The 18,001-nt window shown below is 42.6% G+C and overlaps 2 protein-coding genes across 7 annotated transcripts in view; one reads left to right on the top strand and one right to left on the bottom strand.

Moving 5' to 3' along the window:
- PIGL (phosphatidylinositol glycan anchor biosynthesis class L) overlaps positions 1-10,834 on the bottom strand; it is a 56,172-nt gene extending 45,338 nt beyond the window's left edge. Inside the window, exons 1-3 of one of the 6 annotated variants that reach the window (XM_085240648.1) lie at positions 10,664-10,834; positions 9,687-9,800; positions 4,842-4,941 (exon numbers count right to left, since the gene is read on the bottom strand). In XM_085240648.1, coding sequence (XP_085096774.1) covers positions 4,842-4,941; positions 9,687-9,747 — 161 coding nt within the window. In that variant the 5' untranslated portion in view covers positions 9,748-9,800; positions 10,664-10,834. Of the gene's footprint in view, positions 1-4,841; positions 4,942-9,159; positions 9,664-9,686; positions 9,801-10,045; positions 10,266-10,402; positions 10,538-10,663 lie in introns of those variants that run through there. The other 5 variants (XM_085240649.1, XM_085240647.1, XR_014887520.1 and 2 more) reach the window with 5 other exon arrangements.
- Positions 10,835-10,993: 159 nt separating this feature from the next.
- NCOR1 (nuclear receptor corepressor 1) overlaps positions 10,994-18,001 on the top strand; it is a 58,016-nt gene continuing 51,008 nt past the window's right edge. The window contains 1 exon segment of the mRNA XM_085240645.1: positions 10,994-11,121. The gene's annotated coding sequence lies outside the window, so the exon portion shown is untranslated.

Below are 18,001 nucleotides of genomic sequence, written 5' to 3'. Positions count from 1 at the left end.
GATGTACTCCTTAACTGTCCACGTGTAAGTTTTCAAATTCTAACCAAAAGGTTGTTACATATTTCGTTCTCTGAAAGGTCTGAGGTGTTTTTGCATCCTTCTCATTGTCCCAGTCAGACACACTCACTATTTCAGGGTATATTTTTCCCATGACCTTACAGACTCACTTCTCTGACATGGGGAGCTTGCAGAAGGAAGTTTGTTACAAGTAAAACACAAGGAAGTGCAATACAGCCTGTTTACCTTGTATGGAAAAAAACAAAACAAAATCAAACCCACACACAAAACCCAAGACCAAAACTAAATAATTTTTATATAGTAAAAAACCCTTTAGAAACGTGAGCTTTCATGCTGCCTCAAAGAGCTCACAGCTCGCCTGTAATTCTGTACAGGCAGATGTCTTCTCTACTGTGCTCTAACCAGAGCCCTTGTGAACTTAAGTGAAATAATAAGAGAAGTGTATGCAGTGCCATTTCCATGGAAACTCAGAAACAGACGTGATGTTACTTGCTGTAAGTCTCTGTACTGAGTGGAAAATTTTCTACTTTACCCCATTTTTTAGCTATTATTTTCTTTACAGGGTAAACTTGGTTTTTCTGTCACATAAAAGATGCAATTAGTCCTACTTTCTGTCCACTCCAATCACAAACAAAAGACTCAGAAGGCTGCAGTAAAATCTTATCTTTCCATTAACTCAAAACACACATCAGGAAAAAAAAAAAAAAAAATCATTTGGGCTTCGTTTTTGTTCATTCTCTTCAGAAAGTGAAAACAGCTTAGAAAACATCTCCTGTTTACACGCTACATTACAGATTGGAAGGGTTTTAGCAGATGTGCTCAACATTAGTGGGAGCTTAACTAATTTTTCTTATTAGATCAATTAGATGTTAATGTTTTCCATAAAGCAGGAGGGAGAGCTTGCTGCTCAGGAGCATCTATGCACAGATTAATTACCTACAGGTAAATATCAAAATCACTGTATTTCATGAAGTTCAACTGATTTGTGGGGGCCTCCAATCTCTATAGCTGAAATGTGGGAACAGTACAGGACTGTATTTGTGCAGAAGATTTGAGATGCTGTTAACTGTAACTATATCAAATGCCTATTGAAGAAACGATGCAAAACAGTTGTCTGGTAGAGACTGAACTCGTCCTGCCCTATCAATCCTGGTTCTACTTGAGATAGTCATTGTTTAAGGTAAGAGACTGCTTAATAAGGGCTTGGTCTTTAACACAGATTTCATCACAGACAGACTAACTGAAGGTTTCTCTTTACAGGTTCACATGTAACTCAAATGTCACGTTGATTTTATATCTGCCTGGCCAAATGAGATTACAGAGCACATCAATCATCTTGTCTTTCAGATACATTCCTTTCTACATCTTCAAACTTCTACTCACTCACTCGTAGATTATGCAAAGAGAGGAGGAAACAGCATGACTCAGCTCTGCACTACAATGGCTGGAGCAGATCCAGACCGAGCAATCCTTTGGGCTTTCCTTTCCAAAATACAAGTCTGCAGCTTGGATAATGTAAAGCATCCAGAGCTTGCATAAGCAATGTTAATTGGTAGCATGCCAGCTACAGTCCTTAAGCATTGTACTAGTTCTTTACACAAATGCAAGATTATCTTCTGGAGAGTCAGGAAGAGAATGAAAAAAAAAAAAAAAAGCCAAAGGATTTTGATCTTACAGAGTGCATGTGGATGGCAGAACGCTGATGAGAACAGTCTTACAAACTGTATTCCCTAGATATTAATTTCCATTGAAATTTAGCATGTTTCACATCGGACCATAGTGGCAAATACTTCTGTACTATGTGTAAATTAGAGAAGGCGTAGAAGAGGCATAGGAAAGCTACTGACTTTAAGGAATCTGGAACTCTGAGTAAGTTTAAAGAACCTCAGCCCCAGTGCTTTACTTAAAGCATTGAAAATACTTAAAAAAAAAAATCAGCGTCATCTAAAAATTATTCCTCATCTCCTATTATTTTTGCAAACACCTGATCCACAGATGTTTTTCATAAAGTATTTCCATTAGATGAGTTACTGCTGAGTGAATAATGCACTATAAACATGCTTAACTTCTCTGTACAAGCAAGCTCTGAACTAAATTCAGCAAGAACTTCTCTTCAGGTTGGCTCCCTGAATGAACAAAGTTGGATGATTTGATGGTTATCTCACTGCAACCTAACTCTAAATAAATTTCTCATACCTAAACTTGTTTCTCAGAACAACGTCATGCGTCAGTAAAGTTACAACGCAATGGAAAGCACAGAAATGATAGTAGGTAGCAAAGTCCCAGGCTGCAGTAAGTGAGAATAAGCCCAAAAGCAGCAGCTGTGGCCACAGAAACAAAGGAAAAAAAAAAATCTGCTTACTTCTAGAAGGCCTCAGGTAGGCAGGGATCTCCAGCGAGATACCTTCACCTCCATTGCCAGCCCTTAAGTGAGGTCTGGGAAGGGGTGGACCCTGGCTTCACCCCTTCTGGTCACTCAGGTGAACTGCTTGCACCTGAGCTCCCTTGGGTTGGCCCTGCCCTCCCTCCAGGTGCTTCATCACTGCTTCAAGCCATGACTTAGCTTTGCCACTGCAACATGCTAGGCCTGTGCCTCAGAACTCTGGGCAATGACACGGATCTGTCTTTTCAAGCAGTGCATTCGTTAGCAGAACTCACACATTGCTCACTAATTTCATAAATGTGCATATCACTAACAGTGAAAGCACTAAAGGTGAACGATCCAAAGTTATTTCTCTGAAATCACCCTCACCTTTCTACTGAGCAAACCACAGTGCTACTTGCAAAAAGCAGCCCTCTGGACTGTGTGCACTGGGAGATGATTGAGCAGTATCAGGAAACTTGCATCACAGAGAAACCAAACTCAAACTCACAGTGCTTTAGAGCATGAAAGACAAGCAGGCTTCTGGGCTCAGTGTAAATTGCAAAAGAAGGTTTGTTTAACAAACTTATGCTTAGCAAAACTCAACACCTTTTTTCCCTTATTCCCCCAGAAAAGGTTCTGGGTACTATCATATAATTGTACTACAAAACATGAAGCTACCCAGAGTCAGTTCATGAGAAGCAAACGGAAACGTCTCTTTTCATTCCAAAGGAAAAACAACTCCTGTGCTGTTTTCCTAACTGAGCTGAAAACTTGGAGAGAAACCTAAAGCTAAAAAAAGCAAAGAACTCAAGAGGATTCATATTCTGGACTGTGGTTTCTGTTGCCTTAGCTCAAGGGAAAATATGTTCATGGGAAAAGGGCCTGCCTGGAGCCAGGCTTTTTTCAACTCTGACTTTTCTAGTTGGTGTGGCTTTAAAACTGTCTGTTTCTATTCAAGATTCTTCTTCGTAAACAAAAATGTTCTTTATGAATTTCATGATAGATGTTTACAATTGAAACAACTGGTTGTACTGTGTTCGCTAGAAATCACTATTTATTTCAGTAAACATTAACCCCAGATGGGCAGAGATTGGGCAACTTTATAGGCCTTGCAATGTTACCTTCTGAGTTTTACTGATTCCAAGTGTCAAATCACCTTCTATTAATGCAGTTTCAAGTTAATTCCAAAACAAAGAAGTGTCAGCTTTATCACCTACCTCCATATCTAGACACAGCTAAAGAAAACAACACGTATTAAAAACAAACAAACAAAAAACCCATACAGAAATCCTGCATGGCTTCAGTTGAAAGAAACTTACTATCATGTTATTATGGAAGGCCTTTAACACCACAATGCATTTTGTTTTTGGCCAGAACTAAACCAAATTATAAATATAACAGAATCTCACACTAGCCATGTAAGGACTAGCCTGTGAAAAAGGTGACTACAAGTTCATGACCTAAAACATTTACATAAAATAAAATTTTAAGTGAATCAAATCAATGTTATGTTACATTTTACAAAGGTCTTCTACTAATGCCTATATCTGATTCTGAACTATTCACACAATTTAATTTACAAGTAATTGAAGTCTTAAAATAAAACACTTAGAAGCAAGAGAAATACTACACACAGCTTTGCTAGCAGCAGCCTCCTCTGCAAAGACTGAGAAGACATTTCATCCATTTCAGACCATCCCATTAAATGCAATCAACCACCAGCTCACCCACAGATGAAAAACTCGTTGGCAATTAACAAACTACTCAAACATATGAACAAACAGACTCCAAGCAATTCTATTTTTCTGTCTCCCTCAAAATACACCCTCAGGAATTTCTGCTGTCAGGATGGCTTCTGCAGCTAAAGCTGGCAGGATTCCTATTTTATAGAGTGCTCTGATGGCTACCAAAATAACATAGGCACTGCATTGTTTTACAGACAGCACAACTGCTGATGTGTTTATATGGTTATCTTATCATGGAACACAGACTCCAACTATCTGCAACTATGTTATAATCACATGGGAGAATAACTGCAATGTAATGGCACCGCCAATCCTCCAAACAGTTTTATTTTCAGCACAAACTTGCCTCTGGCAATTCAGAGATTTCTTTGTGTCTTGGATAACACTACAAAAATTGCAACAAAGAGTGATCATGTTGCCCAAACACACTGTCCAGACCCCCTAAAAGTTAGTTAGTTATCATTACTTGAAATGCTGTATTAACAGAGTTTACTCTAAGGAGGGTAATCCCTGTTATATTCTTGATTTATGTTCTGAATTAATTAGATTTCCTTAGCTAGTAGTTTACATAAATATCTCATATGATCTTTTTTAACAGTCCTCAAAACAATATATATAGAATGATACGGTAAACGGTCACAGAACATTGAAATGAACTTCACTTCTTGTTTAAAACCAGCATAGAAATAATACTATAAATAAAACCTAGTTACCTGTGATCAATGACTGTTACACTGGATGCAGGAATCCCCAGCAGACAACAACTTTGTTCCAGTTCCTTCTTACGAATCTCTCCTTGATTGTAATAGTTTCCTGCAAATAACACCAACTGTTTAGTTTAGCATGGAGAAAAAAGACATTTACTGGTCAAATAGAAGTTTAGAAGCTGTTGCCCAAGCAGATTGTTCCAGAATTGCTGTTTGGAAGATCTCCCATGTCTTTAGCAGAAGCATGACTTCGGCTATTACTAAAAGGAGGACAATGGGCTGCTTGGACAACCGGTCTGATTAGACATGGCACTTTCTGATGTCTTTTCCAAACAAGCTCACACCAAAATTTTTAGCTCTTCCTTTTTTGTTGTTATTGTTTGGGCTTTCTGTTTTCTTGTGTTGTATTTTTTTGTGAATTCCAAAGGCTAACTCTGCTTGGGGGGTAGGGGGGAGGAGGGAGGAAGGAGCTTTCTAAGGAGCTTTCTCATGTTTGTCTACATGGACATACAGGTTACAAGTTATCCGAATGCAAGTCACCAACAAAAACAAATTGAGCAAGATCTTCTAAACACAGAAGAAACAGCCTTTCCAGTGAGGAGAATAAAACTGTTATCGCTGGCAAATTTCCAGGTTGTCTCTATGAAAGAGGTTAGTGGGACCTTAGTCCACTTTAAAGAGAGGTATTCAAAACAAATCAGTAATAATTAACCTCCTCAGGAAGGGCCTTCACTATTAGGCATGGTACCATGAACTCCCTCCTGTGCTCTTAACAGCACAGGCCCATAGTCAGGCTGAACAGCAAGGCCAAAGTCCTCAGAAAGAAATTCTGGGACAACACTTGGAAAACTTGTCCTGAGTTGCATTCCTTAAGTGATTGAAGTTTATAGTACGCCTTGGACCACTTCTAATGAACAGTAGGCGCCACGTAACACTAAAACTGCAATAGAACACAGTGATAAAATTAAGAAGATTTTAGGGAATGAAGAATTCCAAGATAAAAATCTGTTTTTGAGATGAAGATTTCTCAGAAGTCTGCATCATTCACAGAGGAAATTCCAGCAGAAGTTACAATTGCAAAGAACTTACAGAACCAAAAAAGGCAGGAACCTACTTTAAAGGTATTTTGGAAAAGTTAAAACTTGATAGATACTTGGAGACCAACAGCTAGCAGGGAGACACTTAACCCACTGTCTCCTTTGCTGAAACCTTTTCTTCTCATCTTGTCCTCACATTACCTTTTTTTTTTTTCTTGGAATCGGTCATGCAAAGTCTATGCCAGTACTGCAATGGTCCCTTCCAATATGCTACCATGTGCAGGACAATATTTGCAGCCCAATTTTAACTTTGCAGCAACAAAATGATAATAGCTGTGTATTAATGTATGATTTGAGTCTGTACTCAGCTGTCTTGAATTACACTAGATTTTTTTTTATTGTTTTGGGGATGACTCATCTAAATCTACCATTTCTCTAAAGAAATGTTGCAACCTGAGCACTCACCAGCAGCTTTGTATGATTTTCAAAGAGGTGAACAACAGCCAGAAAAAAACAACTCTTCTTGCAGACTGTGAGTGAATGATTTTATAAGACTGTGACAGTGATTACCTGTGGGTTTGCTGAGGAACACGTCAGCTTGGCAGTCTGCAGTTGGACCACAAGTTCCAGCTTCAGAAGAGGAAATTTAACTGTGTGCCTTCCTCAGATGGACTACATGAGTACTTCATTTTAGATTGATTTCTTGCATGGGAATTAATGATACTTGTGTTTTAACGTAACGTAAGTTACGTTGCAACATAGCACAGTAACTGGTTGCAGGTGATGTTTTCTCCAAGTGGTGCCATTATTCTCAAAATACCCAACTTCTACTGAACTCAAAGGAACAGATCCATTTTCCTCAGCTTGAGAAATATGTCAGGACATTAGGAATATATAAATGCTAACAAGAAAAAATGGGCAGCTACTGAAAGCAAAAACAGCTGAATAGCTAATGCTGCTGGAACTCATCCATTGAGCACTCACAATAGAGAGCCAGCTACTACAGAGAACAAAACACATTTATACAGTTATTAATTCAAGGATTACTCAGTGTGGAGAAGGCTGGTTTTTCCCCTCATAGTGCTGTAATTCTGATTCATTTCTATGGCATTTTGACTGATCTGTGAGAACTGCAAATACAACAATTCCTACGTCATTATTTTGGTTCAGTCTTACAGTTTGCGGAGTCTTTGATCAACTCACTTGTCATCATCAATCATACAAACAATGAGAGGATAAACCATCTGAATCACCAAAAGGCTATTAAGCGGCAGAGAGAAAGCTATTAGCTCAGTGAATGCATTTTCCTATATGTGTTGCTAGTTCCATCACAAAGACGTGCAAGACATGCAACAGAAGACAGTCTCAAGCCCATTTGATGTTTCATGGCACTGAAGCAGAACTACTGTAAAGACAATAAAAAAAAGAATCTGAACAAAATAAAAAAGAAACACAACACTTCTTTGGAAAGTTCTCTATGGCAGCAGTATTTTAATCCTGACAACTGAAATGGCAGAACTGCATGTCAGTAATCTTGTCACAGCTGTGAAAATGCCAAATCCTCAGACTTTTGTCCTTCAACAAAGACAACTGAAAGCTCTGCACTAAATCTTTAATGGGGAGTATGCAGGGATCATTAAAATCAATGTACTCTTAGACTTCAACAATAGCTTAATCCCTGTCTTCTCACCTAGATAGCCTGTTATGACAGAAAGGTGTGAGAACAAAGAATACAGAAGTTGGCAGTGAACAAGCTGGAGATTTCAGAATTACAGCAGTCCCTTTTCCCAAATACAAGCAGCTGTTAGTGTAAGATGTACATCTTTTTAGCCTGAAATACTCCTCTGAACAAACATTAAGACATTAAGTTTTCACCACAGGCTCATGAATTCATGTACAGCAGTGTATATGGTCTGATAAATCAGTTAACATGAGGCTGCTTCCAACACCCAAAAGAACTGAACAAAGTAATGATAATGAAATGCAAAACTGCAGTGTTTCATTGAGCATAACAGTACAACCTTGAATTCACAGGAAGAACAACTAATAAGGTATCAGTTTTGCATTAAAAAAAAAAAATTATCTCCAGCTTTAGTAGATAACAAGAAAAAAGCAAGATAGGAGTGTATTATGCTGGGAAAATTCTTTGCAAGATTTCTCCTCTGAGAGTCTTTCATTTGATTCAGGCCCAGAAAGGCCTCAGTTCTTGGTGACTGTGCTTCAGAAACAGATGTGAATCAAATGGAGGAGAGTCCACAGGAGTGCAAGGAAAATGATCAGAAGTTTAGAAAATACTGCCTATGATAAGGATTGAAAAAAATTGTGTAGTTTAGTTTGGAGAACACAGGAGAGGCAGACAACAGCTTTAAAAATACGTAAGAGGCTGCTACAAAGGAATATTCTGATTACTATGTTCACAGCAGATAAAACAAATAAACAAACAAACTCAGATCACTCTAAATTCAGGAAAAGGTGATGTAAAGAAAAGCTAATGCAGCACTGAAGCAGGCCACGCAACCTCCCTGGAGGATCCGAAGCACAAGCTAGACATTTGTCTCTAACAAATGAAGACACTGTTAGTGTTGCCTTTGAGCTGACTGATGGGCAGCACAGCCTCAGGTTATCTTCAGAGCTATTTTTCAATGATTAGACTGTTTTGCAACCAACATTTTTAAATGCGTTACTGTGAATATATCATGATATCAAAACTGGATCATCCAGAGCAAGTTCTCTAAAAGACCAGAGAACTACAAAATGCAAAAACTTTAATAATGAGTGCTTTTATGCAACTTAATGACATTTCCATGCAGTTTCTGAGTATCTCAGTGCTGCAACATGAGAATTGATTGTGAAACCTTGTGAGTGGTTCAAATATAGATTTTACTACAGCCAACAAAACTGCCAAAAACAGCATTTTGGCTGAAGACCCATACGTGAGGCCACTCTCAGGTGTGTGCAGAACGCGCCCCAACTTAGAATGGTGCCCCCAAACCAAAGAGTCTCAGCAATGCCCACTGTCACTGCAGCAGAAACCCAGAGGGCTGTGAGGATCAGCACAGCGATGACATCACGGTGACATCACACTGTCACACCACGATGAGGCCACACCAACCATGCGCCGATACGTCACTACAGCCCTGCCCGCTCCGCCCACGGAGGCAACCCAGCGCTGACGTCACGAACGAAAACACCACAGCGGCCTCTGCGTGACGCCACGGGCGGGAAGCCTGACCTCCACGGCCAGCGGCACCTGAGGGGCCAGGTAGCCCCACCGCATCCCCGCTCACCTGCGGAGCAGCAAAGCACCGCGAGGCGGGCGCCGGCCCTGCCCAGGCAGAGCAGCGTGGGGGCGAAGAACATCACTTCGTCATCAGGGTGCGCCGTCACCAGCAGAGCGCTGACGTCATCATCCCGCAACACCGCCGCGCTTTCCGCGGCGGAACGACTCCGCAGGCGGCGCGCGGCGCAACGCAGTACCGCCAACAGTAATAGCGGTAGCACCGCCAGCCCCCAGCCCCACGGCCCCGCTGCCATAGCGACAGCCACCGCGCACCGCTCCGCCGGGAAACGGGGACGGGAAACGCGAACGTTCCGCCTCCCAAAAGTTCCCCTCTTCCGCCCTTTTATTGCCCGCCTCGGGGCGGGGTCACGCGGCCGCAGAAACGTGCACCGGGCCCACTGCTTCGGGGCTGCTCTGCCGTACTCGGGCTGGGTGGCGGCATGGCCCGGGAGCATCCCCGTTAGCGAGAAATGGGCCCCTGTGGGACATTAAGAAGTAACAAACGGAGACAAAACTGAGCTCTTCGACGCGTACCTCTGCGTGGCTGTGGGACACACGTGGGCGAAGTGAGACTCGAGAGAGGGGCGAGGAGCATCTCCAGAGTCAGGCTGTCCCGTGCGCAGGTCTGTGCGGCTGTCCTGAGCGCGGCTGCGAGAGAAAAAAAGTTTTGGGACGCATCTCAGGGGTGAATTCAATTGCTGGAGACGTTACAAAGCGAAAGATGACAAGGAATAAATAGGGAAAGGCAACGAGATAAACAGTGGCTTGGAAGCTGTGCTGCTCGAGGCACGGAAGAGCAGTCCGTTATCCCAACCTCAGTTTAAAGAATAAAAGTGGGAGAGTAAATCAGAGGAATCGAGCATCTGGAGAACAAACACCTCACAAAACGGCACCTTCACGTGCTTTTCTTGGATACATTGAAGCGAGCCGTCGGCTGTGGTCGGGTTAAAGACTTCAGCCTGGAGATGTGTTGATGTAGGTATTTAACGGAGTGGAACTCAGCTGTGGTGCTCACTGCGCGGTGCTGCCAATAAAGCGCGTGTTTAATGAGGGAAAGTCGCCTCTTTGCCACGGGCTGAGCACCTGTGTTGTGACTCCGGCTGGAAGCTGTGCAACATGACCACATTTCCTCAATGGGACAGCTTAATCTTGGCTGACGGTACGTGCTTCCCGTTACAAACCCGATAAGGGGATCTATCTGCGGTCTCAACACCTCACGTTTGCAGATAAAACGTGAGAATTTCAAATACCTGACGGAAAAGCCGTCGGCACCAGCGGAGCGTAACACGGCTCGACAGGGGACAGTGCTCATTTTTCTCATTCAGGAGGAAAGGGTAAAAAACAAAAACAAACAAACAAACAAAAAAAAACAACCGAGGTAGTTGCGATTTAAAACTTAATATTTCGTAACGAGAGGCAGAGGCGCGCCAACCGCGGGGACCCCACACGGCTGTGAGGAGCCGCACTTCGCCCCTCAGCCACCGCCTGGCGCCTCGGCGGCCGTTATTTACCATTTTTCACCTCAGCCCATTCGCCTTCTCGCGGCCGAGGGGCGGTGTGTACGTGAGGGGTTCCCCCGCGCTCCGTCCGTCACATCGCCTCAGCGCCACTGCGCGCCTCATGGCGGCCGCCGCCGCCCCCACCCCCCCCCACAGAGCCCCTCAGCGGGGAGGGGGGAGGGAGCCGTACTCCGCCGCCGCACCGGCCAGCGGGTCCTGGAAGGAACGTAGCAACCCGCCTCCTTACTCCGGGGCCCGCCCCCACTTTCTAGCGAGCCGACGCCTCCAGAGCAGCGCTACGTCGGCTGCGCGTTGGGAGGAAGGCGCGAGTCCCCGCGACCGGTAAAAAACCTCTGAGTCGCCGCGCCGCCGTTTGTTTGGTAGCTGCCAGGACCTGGCGAGAGGAGGTGGAGTCCTCTGAGCCGGGGGAGGGGAGGCAAAATGGCGGTGGCGGTGGCGCTGAGGCTGAGGTGAGACGCCGCGACCGCCCAACCCCGCCGGAGCCCGCGGCCGCGCCGCCCCAGCGCCGCGCTGTCGGTAAGGGCAGGGCCCTGGCAGGGCGGCGAGGAGAAGCACGGAGGGCAGCGGGGCTTTGGAGTCTCCACTGTGAGGAGGAGGAGGAGGAAGAGGAGGGGGAAGGGGAAGAGGCGGGGGCCACGGCCATCCTCCCTCCTCCTTCCTCGTCGGGCAGAGCCCCGAGGGGAGGGCGCTGGAGCCGGGGGGGTCCTGAGGGAGCGGCCGGGCGGGGGGGGGCAGATCTGGGGGGGGTGCCGCTGCCCGCGGTGTGTGCGTGAGGAGGGCGGGGGGTGCGCGGGGCTGCGGGAGCGGCCCCTGAGTGAGGGGAACTTGGGGGAGAAGTGCAGAGCGGTGGGGCGGGGGTTGCCGTGATCCTCCTGTGGGGAGAATTGCGATCTGAAAAAAAAAGGAAAAAAAAAAAACAAAACCCAACACCCAACCACAGTAATAATTAAAGAAAAAGGCCCGTTCTTCAAAAAATCTCTTCGAAGTCAGTCTTCTGGAACGTGGGGCAGGAATGTGTTCGTTCCTGAGGATGTTCTCCTCCTGCTGAGGCTGTCAGTGGGCAGTGCTGGTGCTGGGTTACCCCATTAGGACCCATCAGCAGCCCCAGCCCCTGCATCCCACAGTCCTCCTCACCTCAGGGCTACCAGAGGGCACCAGGAAAATGGCCTTTTCTGGAGTAATTCTGCCTCAGTGGTAGAGAACGTTGTGCTCACTGGTCTCTGTGCATAAAAAAAATGGTCAGTATCCAATTAGTGGCAGTTGGACGAGGTTCCAGATGGACTGTGTTAGTGCTAGACAGGCTCAAGTATGTGAGTTGTGAGTCTGAACCGTCTTGTTGTCCAAAATGGGCTTCTTCATGCGTCGGTTATATGGTCTTCATGTCTATAAATATCCTTATAACGTAATAACAATAATAATAACGATAACACTGCAACGAGAAGGATGTCTAGCTTTGAGTTTTGTGGCAATATTCTTGTATTATCCAGTGTCTTTATGTATAGTTATACAGCTATGTGCTGCTTGAGCTCAGGCAGAGGGCTTTTCATTTTAGGCTTGATGATTTAAAGGAAAAAATGGTGCTGCTGTGAATGTTATTGTGGTGTGTAAGAAGGCCCTGGGTACAGCTGAGGTGTCCAAAAAGTGGATGCACAGCATTGTGTCACTGCACGTAGGGGCTGTGCAGATCTGTTGAAATTTTGCACTGGAGTTTTACTCTGCAGGATGTTGTTCGTGTTTGACTAAAGAACCTTGACATTTGGAAAGGGAGTATGTAATCTTTGAAGTGGATTTCTAACTAGCTAAAATCTAGTGTCTCGTGCTGGGGGATGAAAGACCTTCATCCTCAAAAGTTCAGAGGAAACGAACTAACTGCAGTGACCCTTTTTGCAATAGCGTGGTTAATTTTTTTCTTGACATGGCTTTTCTCTGTGATAGAACATGGGCTGCTTAGGAAACAAAATTCTGTTGTGCTTTGTATGCAGTTTGATTTGTCTCTTTGTAGTACGCTGCTTGATGTTGGTCACTGTGATGCAGGAGAGGGTGGCACTTTGGAATCTTCTTTCTGAGGGTTAAAATGCCACTTGTTAGTGTATGGAGAGGATACTGCAAGTGTTTGCTTCCAGAAGTGTTAGTTCTCTCTATTGTTTTATGTACAAACCAACTAAAACTAACTTTTACAATTTGAATTAAATGTACAAGGTTGGAGTATATTCATTATTCTATATTATGCTGATAATTTACTCTAAATACATTTGAGTCCTATAACCACTCTTTTTAGTTGCTCTTTCTGGGCGTTCCTCATTGTAAGGAGTCTATAAAAGTGTCTCAAAAACGGAGGTAAAAGAAGTGACAGACGTGAATGCTTCCTTTCAACTTCCTCCCTCTGGTGCCCTTGGTTTCTCTGTTGCTGCATCCTCTAATCTACCTCATTTCTCAGTTACAGCATGAGTGAGAGATGCTTACAGGGAGGGGAAGCTGACCGCTTCAACTACTGCTAAATGTCTGAAAGTAACAGGATAATATTCTGTATCAGAGAGAAATATTTTCTTTATTTCCTCTACTATTGTATTCTTAATATTGACATTTAATTTGTTCAAAGCTCTCAGCCAAAGTTTTGCTGAAATCATTTTTTTTTTTTCTTCTGTGCTTTCCTACAAAATGGTTTCAGTGAAGGTTTTCTTGTATGGTCACAAGTACTATTCAAAAATTCTTGTGTGTGTAGTCACTTAAGTTTAAGATTTTAACAATTGTTTAAGTTGGAACAGATCTGTGCCTCACGCAGGTGCTGTGCAATGCAGTACAATCCTGAGAACAGGCTACTAACCAGACAGTGGTTTCATAATACAAACAAATGTTTCCTGGATGCAGCCTCGAACTCTTCGTGTCATTTATGTTCTTCAGTCAAATCTGAATCAGTGTTTCAGATGGCAAGCAATTAGCAACCTGCTACCTGGTCTCTGTACTGTAAATGTTTGAAGTAAAAATTCTGACCTACGTAGAATGCTGTCTGTAAATATTTACTTTGGATTACTTCTAAATTATGTAAATATCCAGGAACATGCTGAATTTATCTTCAGTCTTAGTTTCTCCTTCAATGAGTCTCCATCGAATAATGATGTTTTGTGATGCTTCCTCTCTTTTCCATGCTAGTTCAGCCTTTATCCACTGTCTGGTAAGTGTTGTCCACAGTCTGGGCCTACCAGGGCTTCAGCTGTGTGCACATAGAAAGCTCAAACTTACCTTGGAGCTATGTTTCCTCCCAGTATCCTGAGAGAGATTTCTATGTCCTTGAATAGCTTCACATCTAAGCCGCTCATGTAGTGCTGCCACTCCCTGACTGATTTGATAGGCAGTTTTGTTTCAGGCTTCAGGAGGATGTTGGTCTGTGTGGTTTTGAAGTCAATGACTTCACCTGCTTATGATTTCAAAGGCTATTGCAAAATTAAGTCACTGTGTTGGTAAAAAGAAATGTAAGCCGTTCTGAAAAACCCTCCTGTTTGTATTTCTCAGCAGTAAGAAACTTGGGCAATTAAATTTTTATGCCGACGTTATTTGGGCAGACTGTTGACAGGACTTAGAAATTCTGTGTGTGCAAACTGGCCTTGGGTAAACCTGAAAATAAAAATGCATTCACAAAGACAGCGAGGGGAAGACGTCCCATAAATGAGAAAAGACAAGATAAATTATAAAATGTGCTTAAACTAATATAATGTCTCTTTAATTCTTCCTCTTATGCCATGTGTTTAGTTGTGCCTTACGGTGCTTCGGGGAAAGTACATGTGGTTAATTCTGTTTGTAGCCCTTGTGCAGTCAGAGGCACATCTGTCCTGGCTGTGGGGCATGGGCTGCGTGTGGACATCCCTGGGCAGTGCTCTCCTGCATGAATTCACCTGCATTCAGATTGTGAGGAGGATGTCCAACAAATGTGGATGTAAACCATGTTTTCATACGGAAAATCCATTTGGAAATGCATTTGCCTCTTTCTTCTCATGAACCTATTGTTTCATCTCTGTCACTATTGGAAAGTTAAGCTAAGTTAGAAGTTCAAGTGCTGTTCAGCAAACCAGATGAGCGTACTACTACAGTTCAGCTGGAGTCTTCATCTATTATTCTATCATTGTTTCTGCTGTTGTTTAAAATGTTGTTTAAAATGCTTTGTTGACAGAGAAGGGGTGTCAAGAAGGTGGGACTCTCCCATACACTTTACCTTTCTCAGAGTCTCAAAACCTTTCTTGCTAGAAGCAGCCACTTACCTCCATCTGATATTTCTGTAGGTGTTGATATTTCCCTGTGGTTTCAAAGACACTTGTACCCATGTAGAACCTTGACTTCTTTTTTTTTATTTTAAACTGTTTTCTACCCTCCCCCCAAAACAGAGGTGCTTCTACCATTTGTAATTGAAGATCCCTTCCGTTCCTTGCCATTTTCTTTGACCTAGAAGCTGTTATGTGAGCTTCAACAAGGACTGTATTTTTATCTGTCGTATTCTCTGTGTAATAGAACATCTCAAACTTCATTGTTGATGTCAATAAATAACAATTACATATAAATAAATCACAAACTTTGTTTTCAGAGGGCCATCTTGCTTATCCTATGGAGTATCTAAATAGACCTAGACATTATTATATGCAGTAAAAGAAAATTATTTTAACCTTACTGACTTTTTAGTTCAGATTGAAAATAATTTTTGTATGAGCCCAGCTGACTGAGGAGAGAGTTGAGGCCGATGCTTGTTCTGTAAACCATTTAGATGGAAGGATTGGTTTCTCTTACAATACATCATATTTTGTGAGCTGTGGGTTTAGTTAGTATGGATTAGTCAGGTTGTAGTTCCTCTTCCAAACCAAAGCTCTTCTGGAAAGCTGCTGCTCCTGATACGCTTTTGATGAATGGTTTGCATGAGGAGGCTGGAAATGAAAAATTGTGACCACAATTTCTTGCATGCTAAGTGACGTAAAAAGCAGTTTTAGCTGCAGCAGGCCTAACATGAAGGAACAAATTAATGTGCAGCAGCTGTTTTTAAGGTACCTATGCTTTCGGTCCCAGATGAAAAAGCAAAAATTGTCATCTTGCAAGAATATTTTATGCATGGTGTATGGTACCAATGGAATTTGAGACCATCTTAATTGTAGGTGAAATGGGAGGAATTGGAGGCATTGAAGTAAACTTCAGTGACTTTTTGGCACAGACTCCTGAGTGAGGATGACTTGCTGAGGGAGGTGTGGTGGTGCTTAGCACTGCTGTGGGCGTAGAATCTCTTGAACCTCTTGCATTCTACAGACTGATTCACTGGAGGGTGCTTGGGGTGGTTTCTGTTTCACATTACTGCTTTGTGGGTTAAGTTTGAATGATGTTTCATAATCAGTCGAATTATCCTGTGACAGAGATGGGATCTCTCAGAAGGGAGTTTCAAAGCTGCAGTTATCTTAAGAGAGGGGAAAAAAATGCTACTTTAACCAGGCAACTCTGTAGGTTTGGTTTTTGGTCTTTGGCTCATGACATTTCCTTGTGGTGTGCACTAAGTGCCCAGTATTTGCTGTCTTGGGACAACCAGGAATGAGCCTCTGGTGGTTCTGAGAAAACCAAGATATGCTTTAAATGTCTTCAGGAGAAAAGCAGACAGTTTATATTCTAAAGACACATTTTCGAAACCAGAACACCTAATGAGATTTGTATCCTTTGGTTTAATTTGTTTCTCAACAGTACTTTTAGTGAAGGAACCGTGTGCGTACCTGACTTTGATTTTGTGAATGGAGGACTTCCTCCTTCCTTGGTGTCCTTGTGACCTTCCTTGGCAGAAAAGAGCTGGATGAGCTCCTCCAGAGCTGAGAAGTGTGATTCCTAGACGTAACCCAGAAGGGAGAAGCTCTCATCTCAGCAAGTGAAAATTAGAGAATGAATCTGATCCCCTTGCATGTTAGATTTGGAGCAACTGGTGAGCATGCTGTGAACCAAAGCACTTTTCTTTAAAACATATGTGCTCAGCACCATTTTATTATTTACTTTTTGATGGGGCAAGTGGGTAGCTAATTAGAAGCTTCCTAAGGTGTTAATGCAGCCTTGGTTTGTCCTGCTCTGATCCCCCATATAATAGCAAAGTGCATAGCCTGGGTCCTGGTATCACTTATTAGCAACTTTTCTTTAGGCTCATAAATGACAGAAGAGAGATTAAAATAGAATTTCCTGGAGAAGGGCGGCTTGTCAGTTGGATTTGATCGACCCCATTTAGAAGAGCACTAATTCTATTTGTATTTGTAGCCACAAACAGAGGAAACTGGTATTTAAAGATGAATTATCAAAATGTGATCTTGAGATTTGGTAACATAGTTTGGTTACAAATCGCATAAGCAATTAAGTAAGCTATATTCATCTTTTGGTATGGCAACAAAAATCCTTTTGAAGTACTTTTCTATAACTGATTCAATATTTAATGTTCCAAAAGCAATTACTTAAAGTACTTTGAGGAGTTGGAAGATTTTTAATGGAAAACCTTCTTCTGTTAAAACTTGAAGTGTAAAATCCTGTCTTCATTTTTGCTTTACCTTGATGCAGATGGAAAAGTCATGCTAATAGAAAGTAAATGTGACATCTTGAATTGGCTGCTGTAATGCTCCTTGACTTCTGTCACTTCCTTAATCGGCTAAATTAAAGCATACTGTGCTTCCATATCCTGCAGGATGTGTCAGACACTGTGTGGTGCAGCAATGAGTTAATGCCTTGGGCCTACAGATAGAAGGCAATATTATAATATTATAATAATACGCTAGTAGAAATGTCAGGGTGTCAGAAAGGGTCGCATTCAGATGTTTGGGCTTCTCCCTGCATTTTATTTCTTCTTTTTCCCCAGATATCCCCACTGCAGCATTTATGGCTCGATTCACAACATTAGGAATAAATGGAGAGAATGCTATTTAGTGTTGCTAGTAAAACGAAGCCCTACAGATGTTTTTTTCTTTAAAAATATATTTCTAGTAGGGATAGAAATAGCAATTTTTTTACGTCAAGAGTCTTATGGAAGGAGGGAGTGCAACTATGCAAGATTAGTCTCAAGAATTTATAGTACATTTGAAACATCTTTAGAGAAGAGAAAAAGCATTTGTTCATGCAGAATTGCCATGAAAATTCAACTGCTAGTTGTTTTCAACCTAAAGAAAACATTTGTTGTTTCTGTTCACTCACTCTAACAGCAAATGCTCATATGGTTTGTGAGAGTGTTCTGCAACATAAAACTGAATGGATGGAGATTTTTGAAGGGCAGAAGAGGCCTCAAGCTTTGAGGATGCTTTGGATAAAGCCCTTCTAGCCACCACTGGAATAACCACTGCTGGA

Source organism: Meleagris gallopavo, chromosome 21, assembly GCF_905368555.1.
Source record: "Meleagris gallopavo chromosome 21, MGAL_WU_HG_1.1, whole genome shotgun sequence".
Classification (NCBI taxonomy): Eukaryota; Metazoa; Chordata; class Aves; order Galliformes; family Phasianidae; genus Meleagris; species Meleagris gallopavo.
Note: the sequence above shows the minus strand (reverse complement) of the source record. Positions and strands in the feature narration are given on the sequence as shown.